Below are 20,000 nucleotides of genomic sequence, written 5' to 3' on the forward strand. Positions count from 1 at the left end.
CACACACACTCCTTCACTGAACACACACATCAAACTTCTTCACTGAACACACACACACACACACTCCTTCACTGAACACACACATCAGACTTCTTCACTGAACACACACACACACACACTCCTTCACTGAACACACACATCAGACTCCTTCACTGAACACACACACATCAGACTCCTTCACTGAACACACACACACACACTCCTTCACTGAACAGACAGACACACACACTCCTTCACTGAACACACAGACACACACACACACATCAGACTCCTTCACTGAACACGAACACACACACACACACACACTCCTTCACTGAACACACACACACTCCTTCACTGAACACACACACACACACACACACTCCTTCACTGAACACACACACACACACACACACTCCTTCACTGAACACACACACACACACACACACACACTCCTTCACTGAACACACACACACACACACACATCAGACTCCTTCACTGAACACACACATCAGACTCCTTCACTGAACACACACATCAGACTCCTTCACTGAACACACACACACACACACACACACACACACACACACACATCAGACTCCTTCACTGAACACACACACACACACACACACATCAGACTCCTTCACTGAACACACACACACACACACACACACATCAGACTCCTTCACTGAACACACACACACACACACATCAGACTCCTTCACTGAACACACACACACACACACACACACACACACACACATCAGACTCCTTCACTGAACACACACACACACACACACACACACACACACACACACATCAGACTCCTTCACTGAACACACACACACACATCAGACTCCTTCACTGAACACACACACACATCAGACTCCTTCACTGAACACACACACACACACACACACACACACACACACACACACACACACACACATCAGACTCCTTCACTGAACACACACACACACATCAGACTCCTTCACTGAACACACACACACACACACACACACACAAACACACATCAGACTCCTTCACTGAACACACACATCAGACTCCTTCACTGAACACACACACACACCCCTTCACTGAACACACACACATCAGACTCCTTCACTGAACACACACATCAGACTTCTTCACTGAACACACACACACACACACTCCTTCACTGAACACACACATCAGACTCCTTCACTGAACACACACACACACACACACACATCAGACTCCTTCACTGAACACACACACACACACACACACACATCAGACTCCTTCACTGAACACACACACACACATCAGACTCCTTCACTGAACACACACACACACTCCTTCACTGAACACACACACACACACATCAGACTCCTTCACTGAACACACACATCAGACTTCTTCACTGAACACACACACACACACACACACACACACACACACACACACACACACACACACATCAGACTCCTTCACTGAACACACACATCAGACTCCTTCACTGAACACACACACACACCCCTTCACTGAACACACACACATCAGACTCCTTCACTGAACACACACACATCAGACTCCTTCACTGAACACACACACACACTCCTTCACTGAACACACACACACACACACACACACACACATCAGACTCCTTCACTGAACACACACATCAGACTCCTTCACTGAACACACACACATCAGACTCCTTCACTGAACACACACATCAGACTCCTTCACTGAACACACACATCAGACTCCTTCACTGAACACACACACACACACACACACACACACACACACACATCAGACTCCTTCACTGAACACACACACACACACACACACATCAGACTCCTTCACTGAACACACACACACACACACACACACATCAGACTCCTTCACTGAACACACACACACACACACATCAGACTCCTTCACTGAACACACACACACACACACACACACACATCAGACTCCTTCACTGAACACACACACACACACACACACACACACACACACACACATCAGACTCCTTCACTGAACACACACACACATCAGACTCCTTCACTGAACACACACACACACACACACACACACACACACACACACACACACACACACACACACACACACACACACATCAGACTCCTTCACTGAACACACACACACACACACATCAGACTCCTTCACTGAACACACACACACACACACACACACACACACACATCAGACTCCTTCACTGAACACACACACACACATCAGACTCCTTCACTGAAAACACACACACACACACACACACACACACACACATCAGACTCCTTCACTGAACACACACACACACCCCTTCACTGAACACACACACATCAGACTCCTTCACTGAACACACACACACACCCCTTCACTGAACACACACACATCAGACTCCTTCACTGAACACACACACATCAGACTCCTTCACTGAACACACACATCAGACTTCTTCACTGAACACACACACACACACACTCCTTCACTGAACACACACATCAGACTCCTTCACTGAACACACACACATCAGACTCCTTCACTGAACACACACACACACACACTCCTTCACTGAACACACACACATCAGACTCCTTCACTGAACACACACACACACACTCCTTCACTGAACAGACAGACACACACACTCCTTCACTGAACACACAGACACACACACACACATCAGACTCCTTCACTGAACACGAACACACACACACACACACACTCCTTCACTGAACACACACACACACACACACACACACTCCTTCACTGAACACACACACACACACACACACTCCTTCACTGAACACACACACACACATCAGACTCCTTCACTGAACACACACATCAGACTCCTTCACTGAACACACACACATCAGACTCCTTCACTGAACACACACACACACACACTCACACACATCAGACTCCTTCACTGAACACACACACACACACACACTCCTTCACTGAACACACACACACACACACACACACACTCCTTCACTGAACACACACACACACACACACACACTCCTTCACTGAACACACACACACACACACACATCAGACTCCTTCACTGAACACACACATCAGACTCCTTCACTGAACACACACATCAGACTCCTTCACTGAACACACACACACACACACTCACACACATCAGACTCCTTCACTGAACACACACACACACACACTCCTTCACTGAACACACACATCAGACTCCTTCACTGAACACACACACACACACTCCTTCACTGAACACACACACACACACACACACTCACACACATCAGACTCCTTCACTGAACACACACACACACACACTCCTTCACTGAACACACACATCAGACTCCTTCACTGAACACACACATCAGACTCCTTCACTGAACACACACACACACACACACACATCAGACTCCTTCACTGAACACACACACACACACACACACACACATCAGACTCCTTCACTGAACACACACACACACACACATCAGACTCCTTCACTGAACACACACACACACACACACACACACACACACACACATCAGACTCCTTCACTGAACACACACACACACACACACACACACACACACACACACACACATCAGACTCCTTCACTGAACACACACACACACATCAGACTCCTTCACTGAACACACACACACATCAGACTCCTTCACTGAACACACACACACACACACACACACACACACACACACACATCAGACTCCTTCACTGAACACACACACACACATCAGACTCCTTCACTGAACACACACACACATCAGACTCCTTCACTGAACACACACACACACACACACACACACACACACACACACATCAGACTCCTTCACTGAACACACACACACACACATCAGACTCCTTCACTGAACACACACACACACACACACACACACACACACACACACACATCAGACTCCTTCACTGAACACACACATCAGACTCCTTCACTGAACACACACACACACACACACACACACACACACATCAGACTCCTTCACTGAACACACACATCAGACTCCTTCACTGAACACACACATCAGACTCCTTCACTGAACACACACACACACACACACACACACACACACACACACACACACATCAGACTCCTTCACTGAACACACACACACACACACACACACATCAGACTCCTTCACTGAACACACACACACACACACACACACACACACACACACACATCAGACTCCTTCACTGAACACACACACACACACACACACACACACACACACACACACACACACACACACATCAGACTCCTTCACTGAACACACACACACACATCAGACTCCTTCACTGAACACACACACACATCAGACTCCTTCACTGAACACACACACACACACACACACACACACACACACACACACATCAGACTCCTTCACTGAACACACACACACACATCAGACTCCTTCACTGAACACACACACACACACACACACACACACACACACATCAGACTCCTTCACTGAACACACACACACACCCCTTCACTGAACACACACACATCAGACTCCTTCACTGAACACACACACACATCAGACTCCTTCACTGAACACACACACACACACACACACACACACACACACATCAGACTCCTTCACTGAACACACACACACACACACACACACACACACACACACACACACACATCAGACTCCTTCACTGAACACACACACACACATCAGACTCCTTCACTGAACACACACACACATCAGACTCCTTCACTGAACACACACACACACACACACACACACACACACACACACACATCAGACTCCTTCACTGAACACACACACACACATCAGACTCCTTCACTGAACACACACACACACACACACACACACACACACACATCAGACTCCTTCACTGAACACACACACACACCCCTTCACTGAACACACACACATCAGACTCCTTCACTGAACACACACATCAAACTTCTTCACTGAACACACACACACACACACTCCTTCACTGAACACACACATCAGACTTCTTCACTGAACACACACACACACACACTCCTTCACTGAACACACACATCAGACTCCTTCACTGAACACACACACATCAGACTCCTTCACTGAACACACACACACACACTCCTTCACTGAACAGACAGACACACACACTCCTTCACTGAACACACAGACACACACACACACATCAGACTCCTTCACTGAACACGAACACACACACACACACACACTCCTTCACTGAACACACACACACTCCTTCACTGAACACACACACACACACACACACTCCTTCACTGAACACACACACACACACACACACACACACACACACTCCTTCACTGAACACACACACACACACACACACACACACACACTCCTTCACTGAACACACACACACACACACACACACACATCAGACTCCTTCACTGAACACACACATCAGACTCCTTCACTGAACACACACATCAGACTCCTTCACTGAACACACACACACACACACACACACACACACACACACATCAGACTCCTTCACTGAACACACACACACACACACACACATCAGACTCCTTCACTGAACACACACACACACACACACACACATCAGACTCCTTCACTGAACACACACACACACACACATCAGACTCCTTCACTGAACACACACACACACACACACACACACACACACATCAGACTCCTTCACTGAACACACACACACACACACACACACACACACATCAGACTCCTTCACTGAACACACACACACACATCAGACTCCTTCACTGAACACACACACACATCAGACTCCTTCACTGAACACACACACACACACACACACACACACACACACACACACACATCAGACTCCTTCACTGAACACACACACACACATCAGACTCCTTCACTGAACACACACACACACACACATCAGACTCCTTCACTGAACACACACATCAGACTCCTTCACTGAACACACACACACACCCCTTCACTGAACACACACACATCAGACTCCTTCACTGAACACACACATCAGACTTCTTCACTGAACACACACACACACACACTCCTTCACTGAACACACACATCAGACTCCTTCACTGAACACACACACACACACACACACACATCAGACTCCTTCACTGAACACACACACACACACACACACACACACACACACATCAGACTCCTTCACTGAACACACACACACACATCAGACTCCTTCACTGAACACACACACACACTCCTTCACTGAACACACACACACACACATCAGACTCCTTCACTGAACACACACATCAGACTTCTTCACTGAACACACACACACACACACACACACACACACACACACATCAGACTCCTTCACTGAACACACACATCAGACTCCTTCACTGAACACACACACACACCCCTTCACTGAACACACACACATCAGACTCCTTCACTGAACACACACACATCAGACTCCTTCACTGAACACACACACACACACTCCTTCACTGAACACACACACACACACACACACACACACATCAGACTCCTTCACTGAACACACACATCAGACTCCTTCACTGAACACACACACATCAGACTCCTTCACTGAACACACACATCAGACTCCTTCACTGAACACACACATCAGACTCCTTCACTGAACACACACACACACACACACACACACACACACACACACACACACACACACACACACACACACACACACACACACATCAGACTCCTTCACTGAACACACACACACACACACACACATCAGACTCCTTCACTGAACACACACACACACACACACACACATCAGACTCCTTCACTGAACACACACACACACACACATCAGACTCCTTCACTGAACACACACACACACACACACACACACATCAGACTCCTTCACTGAACACACACACACACACACACACACACACACACACATCAGACTCCTTCACTGAACACACACACACATCAGACTCCTTCACTGAACACACACACACACACACACACACACACACACACACACACACACATCAGACTCCTTCACTGAACACACACACACACACACATCAGACTCCTTCACTGAACACACACACACACACACACACACACACACATCAGACTCCTTCACTGAACACACACACACACCCCTTCACTGAACACACACACATCAGACTCCTTCACTGAACACACACACACACACACATCAGACTCCTTCACTGAACACACACACACACATCAGACTCCTTCACTGAACACACACACACACACACACACACACACATCAGACTCCTTCACTGAACACACACACACACCCCTTCACTGAACACACACACATCAGACTCCTTCACTGAACACACACACACACCCCTTCACTGAACACACACACATCAGACTCCTTCACTGAACACACACACATCAGACTCCTTCACTGAACACACACATCAGACTTCTTCACTGAACACACACACACACACACTCCTTCACTGAACACACACATCAGACTCCTTCACTGAACACACACACATCAGACTCCTTCACTGAACACACACACACACACACACTCCTTCACTGAACACACACACATCAGACTCCTTCACTGAACACACACACACACACTCCTTCACTGAACAGACAGACACACACACTCCTTCACTGAACACACAGACACACACACACACATCAGACTCCTTCACTGAACACGAACACACACACACACACACACTCCTTCACTGAACACACACACACACACACACACACACTCCTTCACTGAACACACACACACACACACACACACTCCTTCACTGAACACACACACACACACACACACATCAGACTCCTTCACTGAACACACACATCAGACTCCTTCACTGAACACACACACATCAGACTCCTTCACTGAACACACACATCAGACTCCTTCACTGAACACACACACACACACACTCACACACATCAGACTCCTTCACTGAACACACACACACACACACTCCTTCACTGAACACACACATCAGACTCCTTCACTGAACACACACACACACACTCCTTCACTGAACACACACACACACACACACTCACACACATCAGACTCCTTCACTGAACACACACACACACACACTCCTTCACTGAACACACACATCAGACTCCTTCACTGAACACACACATCAGACTCCTTCACTGAACACACACACACACACACACACATCAGACTCCTTCACTGAACACACACACACACACACACACACACATCAGACTCCTTCACTGAACACACACACACACACACATCAGACTCCTTCACTGAACACACACACACACACACACACACACACACACACACACACACATCAGACTCCTTCACTGAACACACACACACACACACACACACACACACACACACACACATCAGACTCCTTCACTGAACACACACACACACATCAGACTCCTTCACTGAACACACACACACATCAGACTCCTTCACTGAACACACACACACACACACACACACACACACACACACATCAGACTCCTTCACTGAACACACACACACACATCAGACTCCTTCACTGAACACACACACACACACACACACACACACACACACACACACACACACACACACACATCAGACTCCTTCACTGAACACACACACACACCCCTTCACTGAACACACACACATCAGACTCCTTCACTGAACACACACACACACCCCTTCACTGAACACACACACATCAGACTCCTTCACTGAACACACACACACACACACTCCTTCACTGAACACACACACATCAGACTCCTTCACTGAACACACACACACACACTCCTTCACTGAACAGACAGACACACACACTCCTTCACTGAACACACAGACACACACACACACATCAGACTCCTTCACTGAACACGAACACACACACACACACACACTCCTTCACTGAACACACACACACTCCTTCACTGAACACACACACACACACACACACTCCTTCACTGAACACACACACACACACACACACACACACACTCCTTCACTGAACACACACACACACACACACACTCCTTCACTGAAAACACACACACACACACACACACACACACACATCAGCATCCAGCGAACAGGAACGTTAATAGAACGTTTGTTCAAAGGTATCTGCTCTTTAATAACGTTCTCAAACCGTCAGAACTAAAACATTATTTATACATCGTTCATGGAGCGTTTTACTGAAATGTTTGAGCTTGACATTCGTTTTTAAATGTGACTATTTGTTTCAGAACATTCAGACAGACAGACAGATACAGACAGATACAGACAGATAGACAGATAGATAGACAGATAGATAGATAGATAGATAGATAGATAGATAGATAGATAGACAGATAGATATACACAGACAGACAGACAGACAGATAGATAGACAGATAGACAGATAGATAGACAGATAGATATAAACAGACAGACAGATAGATAGATAGATAGATAGATAGATAGATAGATAGATAGATAGATAGATAGATAGACATATTGACAGATAGATAGATAGATAGATATAAACAGACAGACAGATAGATAGATAGATAGATAGATAGATAGATAGATAGATAGACATATTGACAGATAGATAGATAGATAGATATAAACAGACAGACAGATAGATAGATAGATAGATATAAACAGACAGACAGATAGATAGATAGATAGATAGATAGATAGATAGATAGATAGATAGATAGATAGATAGATAGACATATTGACAGATAGATAGATAGATAGATATAAACAGACAGACAGATAGATAGATAGATAGATATAAACAGACAGACAGATAGATAGATAGATAGATAGATAGATAGATAGATAGACATATTGACAGATAGATAGATAGATAGATATAAACAGACAGACAGATAGATAGATAGATAGATAGATAGATAGACATATTGACAGATAGATAGATAGATAGACAGAGATAGACAGATAGATAGATAGATAGATAGATAGATAGATAGATAGATAGACATATTGACAGATAGATAGATAGATAGATATAAACAGACAGACAGATAGATAGATAGATAGATATAAACAGACAGACAGATAGATAGATAGATAGATAGATAGATAGATAGACATATTGACAGATAGATAGATAGATAGATATAAACAGACAGACAGATAGATAGATAGATAGATAGATAGATAGATAGATAGATAGATAGACATATTGACAGATAGATAGATAGATAGATATAAACAGACAGACAGACAGATAGATAGATAGATAGATAGATAGACATATTGACAGATAGATAGATAGATAGATATAAACAGACAGACAGATAGATAGATAGATAGATAGATAGATAGATAGATAGATAGATAGATAGATAGATAGACATATTGACAGATAGATAGATAGATAGATATAAACAGACAGACAGACAGATAGATAGATAGATAGATAGATAGATAGATAGATAGATAGATAGATAGATAGATAGATAGATAGATAGATAGATAGATAGATAGATAGATAGATAGATAGATAGATAGATAGATAGATAGATAGATAGATAGATAGATAGATAGATAGATAGACAGATGTCTCCATCCTCTCACCCGCGCGTTCTTCAGGAGCTCCTGCACCTTCCAGTACCGGTCGGGTCCGCGGTTCCGGATCCAGCAGGAGAGCGTGAGGAACACCATGATGATAAATCAATCACTCAATCACACTGATCGATCTAACGAGTTACTGATCAACGGCCACTGAGTTCACATGCGTGACCTCGAGCTCTCGTGCACAGTTCGCCTGCACCGCGACGTCATATCCGGGGCACACGAGAAAATAAAAGTCTAATAAAAGCACAAATGCTTTATTTTAAATTACACTGGACACATACATTATTATTATTCAAACGCTATGAAAAATACAAATACCAAAAATTAATAATAATGAATAAGACAGTAGAACACCGTCAAAGCAATGTTTTTCACTAGTTATGTATGTGGTTTATTCTCGGTTAAATGTAATTCGTGCGGTTAATATTTTTTTTTTAATAAATTTGCGACAAGTTAAACATTCAACTGTAATTCATATAATGCGATACACAATCACTTATATCACTCGCGGGCTGTGTTTCAACCCCTACTAATCTGCCTTCCTAGTGCACATCACCCGTGGGCGTCAGACGCGGTATCCTCCCTCGACAGGAAGCAGCGCGTGTTGTGTGAGGCGGGCCCGCGCGGTGCACTCTGGGCCGCCGGAGGACCGAGGGTCAGACTGACGCGATCATGGCCGCTGTGTGTTTCTCCTTGAGCCGCTGCGCCGCCGTCCACCGACCCGCGATCACGGTAAACACCATCACCTGATCAGCGACAGCTCACACGGACGCTCACGCTAACACGAGCACATCGGCGTCTTCACGGTTACACACACGGCTAGCAGTTTAACATCGCTATAGTGTGATACGAGGGAAGGATTGGGATTAATGTTGTGTCGCACGATCGTGACAAGCTGCTGTTTTCTATTATACAGTGATGATGATGTAGCACTGATATAGAATATAATGTGACGTGTTTTATATTTTATCCATTAGAAAGCATTTGATACTGTATCAGTGTTGTTGATGTTATCAACTTCACAGATTAAACCCATCCAGTGATCACGTGACATGTCTTCATCTCATCCCCCCTCGGGTCATTGTGACCAAAATATTTTAGATTTTTTTTTTTAATTAAGTGTTCATCGGAGGACTTTTGTCGCACTTGAACAACGAATACACACACTAATCATGGATTCGAGGAGTTTTGTGGTTGAAATTTAGAAAAGTAACAAATCCTTCCCTCTCGGGTCAATCTGAGCCCCTTAGGAGTGAGTGGAATGCGTTTAGAAAAACCTAAAAATGCTATAACTTTACCAAAGAATTATTTTATAACATCTACATGTGTATCTGAAGAGAAATGACTTAAGGACCCAGCGGAACAGCTCATCTGATAATGAGCTCTATAAGGCCATCTAGTGGCAAGAGTTATGAAGTATCATGTTATATTATTATTTTCCACAAGAGGTCACAAAGACTCCCAATGTAAGATATTTAGAGCTGAATTATTAAAAGGGCTATGCATGAAATTGTGAGTTATTTTGAATTTAAGTTGAAAAAATGTGAGAAATGTGCTTAAATTACTATTTATTTATTAAAATTGCATACAAAATAATTAAAAAATATTCTGAAAATGAAATGAAATAACCTTTCTGGAAGTATAATGTTAGGGCCCGGGTCATGTTGTCCCGTGAGTGTGTTTGGTGTCAGTGCTGCCGTGCCGCCAGTGGCCGCTAGAGGGCAGTGTCAGTGACGCGCGGTGTTGTGTTCTCCAGGCGGTGCGGTTCGCGCAGACAGTAGCGGCTCCCGCGGCTCAGCCCAGGATCAAGGCCTTCCAGATCTACCGCTGGGATCCGGACACCGTCGGGGACAAACCGCGCATGCAGACGTACGAGGTCGACCTCAACACGTGAGTGGAGCGCCGTCGGGCAGAGTGTGTGTGTGACTGAGTGTGTGTACACGCGTGACAGAGTGTGTGTTGTGTCCCTCAGCTGCGGGCCGATGGTTCTGGACGCGCTCATCAAGATCAAGAACGAGATGGACGGGACGCTGACCTTCAGGCGCTCCTGCCGAGAGGGTGAGACACGCTAACCGTTAATCGCGCCGCTCAAACATGAAAAAAAAAATTCTGGTTGTGATCCGGTTGTGATCCGGTCTGATCCGGTTGTGATCCGGTCTGATCCGGTTGTGATCCGGTCTGATCCGGTCTGATCCGGTTGTGATCCGGTCTGATCTGGTTGTGATCCGGTTGTGATCCGGTCTGATCCGGTTGTGATCCGGTTGTGATCCGGTCTGATCCGGTTGTGATCTGGTTGTGATCCGGTCTGATCCGGTCTGATCCGGTTGTGATCCGGTCTGATCTGGTTGTGATCCGGTCTGATCTGGTTGTGATCCGGTTGTGATCCGGTCTGATGCGGTTGTGATCCGGTCTGATGCGGGTGTGATCCGGTCTGATCCGGTTGTGATCCGGTTGTGATCCGGTCTGATCCGGTTGTGATCTGGTTGTGATCCGGTCTGATCCGGTCTGATCCGGTTGTGATCCGGTCTGATCTGGTTGTGATCCGGTCTGATCTGGTTGTGATCCGGTTGTGATCCGGTCTGATGCGGTTGTGATCCGGTCTGATGCGGGTGTGATCCGGTCTGATCTGGTTGTGATCCGGTTGTGATCCGGTCTGATGCGGTTGTGATCTGTTCTACAGGAATCTGTGGATCTTGCGCTATGAACATCAACGGTGGAAACACGTTAGCGTGTCTGAACAAGATCGACACGAACACCAGCAAAGTGACGAAGATCTACCCACTGCCACACATGTACGTGGTGAAGGACCTGGTGCCGGTGAGTGTGTGTGTGTGAAAGTGAGAGTGTGTGTGTGAAAGTGAGAGTGTGTGTGTGTCTAAGAGTGAGTGTGTGTGTGAAAGTGAGAGTGTGTGTGTGTGTAAGAGTGTGTAAGAGTGAGTGAGAGTGTGTGTGAGTGTGTGTGTGTAAGAATGTGTAAGAGTGTGTGTGAGAGTGTGAACGCTGTCTGTCTCCTGCAGGACATGAGCAACTTCTACGCTCAGTATAAATCCATCGAGCCGTACCTGAAGAAGAAGGACGAGTCCAGAGAGGGGAAAGAGCAGTACCTGCAGAGTGTGGAGGACCGAGAGAAGCTGGTACACACACACACACACACACACACACACACACACACACACACACACACACACACACTCTCTCACACACACTCTCTCACACACGTGTCTGTGGTCTCACTGTGTGTGTGTGTGTGTCAGGACGGCCTGTACGAGTGTATCCTGTGTGCGTGCTGCAGCACCAGCTGTCCCAGTTACTGGTGGAACGGAGACAAGTATCTGGGCCCGGCCGTCCTCATGCAGGTCAGTGCAAACACACACACACATCCTCCACACACACACACACATCCTCCACACACACACACACACACACATCCTCCAAACATCATGCCGTTCAGAACCAAGCCAATTGACCGTTCGCAAAGACCCGCCCCCCTTAGTTACTGTCGCTATGTCCGACAAGCTACGCCGTTCTCAAAAATGACTTTTGGGGATATTCAAATTAAATGACCCATCATACCACTGATCAGCTCTACCAAACTTGGATGTCTTTTCCAGTAATAAACAAACACTGTTAGGTTTGCTTTGATACATTCTGTATTGTGAAAAGCGCTATATAAATATATTTCACTTGACTTGAAAAATACATCGCGGAGCAGAGAGGAGACTACGACAACACGCTGACAGACAGGACAGACCAGGTTACTTTTCGGTTATTTTTGTTTAAATAAATTTAAACAATAGCGTTTTGTGGCTCTTTAATGTGTGTCGTGACTGACCGCTGTAGAGCCTCAGTTAAAGCCGCTCGTGATCCGATCATCTCGTCCTTCTAGTTCATTTATAGCATCAAATAAACATGAATGAACATCAGAAGGAATGTTTTTTCAACCGCAGAAAGGCGTCAGTACACTCCCTTTCTCAAGTGCAAATCCCCCCATGTTAATCTACTAACTCTCCTGGCTGCTTTGTCGGAGGGCGAAGTATTATTGGTCAGATCACCTGTCAATCAAGCTCCCTGCGAAGGGTCAATTAAACATTATTTTAATGTTGATCTTTTTTACATCTTTAGTTTTTATCACACCAAGCAGAACCTGCCCGTCTCTCTCCTGAACCAACACTGAGTGCCTTAACCTGCAGTTCCTCCACTGGCCACTAGAGGCGGCTGCAGAAGAGACTCAGTCCCATAGACCCGCATGTTAAAATGCCCAACTTTACAGCAGAAAAACACATGTTTACAGTCTGGAGCTAAAAGTGGTTTTGCTCTATATCGCTAATGTTGCTCTTCATGACGACTGTGAGGGGGGATGTTTTTATAACTCATCCGTTTAAATTATATAAAGCCTTAAAGTTCTGCATAATTAAGGGCGTGGCCACTTGAGTGACAGGTGGATTGCCGCTGATGTCACTACTAGCCGTTTGTCTGCTAGCGTTAGCGTCACGTCACCTCAGCTAATCCGCCTCGCTGCACGTGTTCGTTTATCCGGGAGTGACGCGCGGCCAAGATGGCGACGGCTTTTATAAACATTGATCAGCGAACGTGAACGGAAGCTCAGCCGTACTTGCTTGAGAACCTCGTTGGTTCTTGCAGAAGCTCAAATGTGCCGCGCGAAGATAAACCGCATCGGTCAAGCAAGTACGGTTGAGCTCACGCTCGCTGATCAATGCTTCGATTTGAAAGAAAGCTTAAAGTAAATGTAACACGACAGATGTATGTTCATCTTTGATGTTATCGTTATCGACCCGATAAGAAATTTTGTCCGATATATGAAAGCCGATAAGTAATGTATGATTTCCCTCAGCTGAGACGCTTCAGATACGATTGTTCAACATGATGGTGTTTAATTGCTTGAAATATGATTGGAATCATTTCAAAAAAGGAAAATACGGTTCAGCGCAAGTCTGTCATTTCGGCTGCATGAAACATGTCTGAACATCATCATAATTGTGTGTTTGGGACATGGATTTAAGGGTGAGACTTTTGTTTTTGTAATCAGGCTCTCAAGAATTATATGAAAATGTGGATTTAGATTTATCTGGCAATATATTGGTTATCGGCTTTAAAATATAAAGAATTATCGGTTATCGTATCGGCAAAAATGTTCAAATCGGTGCGTCACCACTGAAAAGTCTCTTGGATTAATGTGCTTCATTCATATGCATTCATTTTGGGTGAACAGACTTTCAATGGAGGAACATAAGTCTCTCAGATTTGTATTTCAAAGATGAACAAGTCGAATGGGTTTGGAACGATGGGAATGATAACAGAGTTCTCGTTTATTTGGCCGTGACGCACCAAACCGACTAGTGACGAAGAAGGACGAATATGTTGCCTCACGTCGGCTGTGTCTGGCCGAAAAAGTTGTGCTTGAACTGCGTTAGAGGAAACTTGAACTCAGCTCAGAGATCCACTGGTTGACGATCACACGTTGATCTGATTGGTTACAAGGTCGTTTGTGACGTCAGAAACACCAGCGAATTTAAACCGTGTTTTTGAGACTGTCTTTGGTTCACTGCAGTTTTAAGACGTTGAAGCGTTGCTTTGCTCGTGTGTTTCAGGCGTACCGCTGGATGATCGACTCGCGTGACGACTTCACTGAGGAGAGGCTCTCTAAACTGCAGGACCCGTTCTCTCTGTACCGCTGTCACACCATCATGAACTGCACCAAAACCTGCCCGAAGGTGAACCACACTGACCTCCAGAGACGCCTGAGCAGCGCGTGCTTGCTCCATGTGTTCTGATGCTTCGTGTGTTCTGATGCTCGTCTCCATGTGTTCTGATGCTTCGTGTGTTCTGATGCTTCATGTGTTCTGATGCTTCGTGTGTTCTGATGCTTCATGTGTTCTGATGCTCCATGTGTTCTGATGCTTCGTGTGTTCTGATGCTTCATGTGTTCTGATGCTTCGTGTGTTCTGATGCTTCATGTGTTCTGATGCTTCGTGTGTTCTGATGCTTCATGTGTTCTGATGCTCCATGTGTTCTGATGCTTCGTGTGTTCTGATGCTTCATGTGTTCTGATGCTTCATGTGTTCTGATGCTCGTCTCCATGTGTTCTGATGCTTCGTGTGTTCTGATGCTTCGTGTGTTCTGATGCTTCATGTGTTCTGATGCTCGTCTCCATGTGTTCTGATGCTTCATGTGTTCTGATGCTTCATGTGTTCTGATGCTTCATGTGTTCTGATGCTTCATGTGTTCTGATGCTTCATGTGTTCTGATGCTTCATGTGTTCTGATGCTCCATGTGTTCTGATGCTTCATGTGTTCTGATGCTTCATGTGTTCTGATGCTTCCATGTGTTCTGATGCTTCATGTGTTCTGATGCTTCATGTGTTCTGATGCTTCATGTGTTCTGATGCTCCATGTGTTCTGATGCTTCATGTGTTCTGATGCTTCATGTGTTCTGATGCTTCATGTGTTCTGATGCTTCGTGTGTTCTGATGCTTCATGTGTTCTGATGCTCGTCTCCATGTGTTCTGATGCTCCATGTGTTCTGATGCTTCATGTGTTCTGATGCTTCATGTGTTCTGATGCTTCATGTGTTCTGATGCTCCATGTGTTCTGATGCTTCATGTGTTCTGATGCTTCATGTGTTCTGATGCTTCATGTGTTCTGATGCTTCCATGTGTTCTGATGCTCGTCTCCATGTGTTCTGATGCTCGTCTCCATGTGTTCTGATGCTTCATGTGTTCTGATGCTTCCATGTGTTCTGATGCTCGTCTCCATGTGTTCTGATGCTCGTCTCCATGTGTTCTGATGCTCGTCTCCATGTGTTCTGATGCTTCCATGTGTTCTGATGCTCGTCTCCATGTGTTCTGATGCTCGTCTCCATGTGTTCTGATGCTCGTCTCCATGTGTTCTGATGCTCGTCTCCATGTGTTCTGATGCTTCATGTTCTTATGCTCGTCTCCATGTGTTCTTATGCTCGTCTCCATGTGTTCTGATGCTTCGTGTGTTCTGATGCTTCGTGTGTGCTGATGCTTCGTGTGTTCTGATGCTTCGTGTGTTCTGATGCTTCGTGTGTTCTGATGCTTCATGTGTTCTGATGCTTCATGTGTTCTGATGCTTCATGTGTTCTGATGCTCGTCTCCATGTGTTCTGATGCTCGTCTCCATGTGTTCTGATGCTCGCTTCCATGTGTTCTGATGCTTCATGTGTTCTGATGCTTCATGTGTTCTGATGCTCGTCTCCATGTGTTCTGATGCTCGCTTCCATGTGTTCTGATGCTTCATGTGTTCTGATGCTTCATGTGTTCTTATGCTCGTCTCCATGTGTTCTGATGCTTCATGTGTTCTGATGCTTCGTGTGTTCTGATGCTTCGTGTGTGCTGATGCTTCGTGTGTTCTGATGCTTCGTGTGTTCTGATGCTTCGTGTGTTCTGATGCTTCATGTGTTCTGATGCTTCATGTGTTCTGATGCTCGTCTCCATGTGTACTGATGCTCGCTTCCATGTGTTCTGATGCTTCATGTGTTCTGATGCTTCATGTGTTCTGATGCTCGTCTCCATGTGTTCTGATGCTCGCTTCCATGTGTTCTGATGCTTCGTGTGTTCTGATGCTTCGTGTGTTCTGATGCTTCGTGTGTTCTGATGCTTCATGTGTTCTGATGCTTCGTGTGTTCTGATGCTTCGTGTGTTCTGATGCTTCATGTGTTCTGATGCTTCGTGTGTTCTGATGCTTCATGTGTTCTGATGCTTCGTGTGTTCTGATGCTTCGTGTGTTCTGATGCTTCGTGTGTTCTGATGCTTCGTGTGTTCTGATGCTTCGTGTGTTCTGATGCTTCGTGTGTTCTGATGCTTCGTGTGTTCTGATGCTTCGTGTGTTCTGATGCTTCGTGTGTTCTGATGCTTCATGTGTTCTGATGCTTCATGTGTTCTGATGCTTCATGTGTTCTGATGCTTCGTGTGTTCTGATGCTCCGTGTGTTCTGATGCTTCGTGTGTTCTGATGCTTCGTGTGTTCTGATGCTTCGTGTGTTCTGATGCTTCATGTGTTCTGATGCTTCATGTGTTCTGATGCTCCATGTGTTCTGATGCTTCATGTGTTCTGATGCTTCATGTGTTCTGATGCTTCATGTGTTCTGATGCTCGCTTCCATGTGTTCTGATGCTTCATGTGTTCTGATGCTTCATGTGTTCTGATGCTCGTCTCCATGTGTTCTGATGCTCGCTTCCATGTGTTCTGATGCTCGTCTCCATGTGTTCTGATGCTCCATGTGTTCTGATACTCGTCTCCATGTGTTCTGATGCTCCATGTGTTCTGATACTCGTTTCTCGTCCCGCAGGGTTTGAATCCAGGCAAAGCCATCGCTGAGATCAAGAAGATGATGGCCACGTACAAGGAGAAGAAAACGGCATCAGCGTAAAACACTGAAGATGTTCAAAGACCAGCTCACACACACACACACACACACACCTAGACACTCTAGACAGGACAAAGATCATGTGACCTGAGCTATCCTCGCTGTTCATCACTCCATAAACACGGATACGCTTACGTGTTTGTTTAAGATCTTTGACTCGTTTTATCTGGAGAGCTCTCTGTATATTAAATAAATACATGCTTGAAGTTGAAATAAATACATTGAAGTTTACATCACAATGTTGTGTTTTAAACGACTTGATATCTGCAAAACATTTCAGTGTTTGATAGACGTTTTTCTCAGATTTGAAGTCAAGTCTCACTCTTCTTTCTGACTCTTGTTCGCATGTTCAAATAATAAAGTGTTGATGAATTCTGAAATAACACCAATGGAAGTGTTGGAATTATCGAAACTCTTACATTTGAGCTGCTTCTTAGTCTAATTTCCAGCTTTTAACTTAAACTTTTATTTATATAGCACATTTAATTACAAAGTTGTTGCCCAAAGGTTATAATTAAAACATACATATATAAAAAGATTTATCATGCCTAGATGATTGAAGTTGAGGGAAACATCTCTTTTACTGTAGTACAAAAAATAAAAAAAATACAGCCAAAATGTTTATTTGTATAAAATGAAAGACTACTGTTGTTCACCCTCGCGAGGGCGATGAAGATCACGTGATGAGCCAACGGTAGATACACAACGAAAATAAGTGATTTAAACATCCAAGTGGATGCTGCACATTGGTGGTGGTTGAGGAGATTCCCCCTTCCATGTGAACCGCTTTGAGTGCCTAGAAAAGCGCTATTTAAATGTAATGAATTATTATTATTATTAAACACGAGCTAACGAGCAGAAATGGGTATACAAGAGTTGTATATTGCGTATTAGTTTTATGAAGATATATTTAGCGTTATATTCACGGTTTTGGATGAGGTAAGATGGAGTTTCACATTCCTGTC

At 45.0% G+C, this 20,000-nt stretch overlaps 2 protein-coding genes across 2 annotated transcripts in view; one reads left to right on the top strand and one right to left on the bottom strand.

Annotated features, from left to right (window-relative positions):
- The window catches only part of mrpl20 (mitochondrial ribosomal protein L20), a 21,317-nt gene extending 10,481 nt beyond the window's left edge, over positions 1-10,836 (bottom strand). The window contains exon 1 of the mRNA XM_056237961.1: positions 10,630-10,836. Coding sequence (XP_056093936.1) covers positions 10,630-10,716 — 87 coding nt within the window. The 5' untranslated portion in view covers positions 10,717-10,836. The remainder of the gene's footprint in view (positions 1-10,629) is intronic.
- Positions 10,837-11,227: 391 nt separating this feature from the next.
- Positions 11,228-19,266, top strand: sdhb (succinate dehydrogenase complex, subunit B, iron sulfur (Ip)). Its single transcript, XM_056237949.1, has 8 exons — positions 11,228-11,361; positions 12,386-12,519; positions 12,602-12,687; positions 13,310-13,446; positions 13,647-13,763; positions 13,884-13,985; positions 16,239-16,361; positions 18,958-19,266. The coding sequence occupies exons 1-8, from the start codon at positions 11,302-11,304 to the stop codon at positions 19,036-19,038; spliced, it is 840 nt and encodes a 279-aa protein (XP_056093924.1). The 5' UTR covers positions 11,228-11,301; the 3' UTR covers positions 19,039-19,266.
- The last annotated feature ends 734 nt before the right edge of the window (positions 19,267-20,000 follow it).

Source organism: Rhinichthys klamathensis, unplaced genomic scaffold (genome assembly GCF_029890125.1).
Source record: "Rhinichthys klamathensis goyatoka isolate OS25496 unplaced genomic scaffold, OSU_Roscu_1.1 h1tg000504l_1, whole genome shotgun sequence".
Taxonomy (NCBI): domain Eukaryota; kingdom Metazoa; phylum Chordata; class Actinopteri; order Cypriniformes; family Leuciscidae; genus Rhinichthys; species Rhinichthys klamathensis.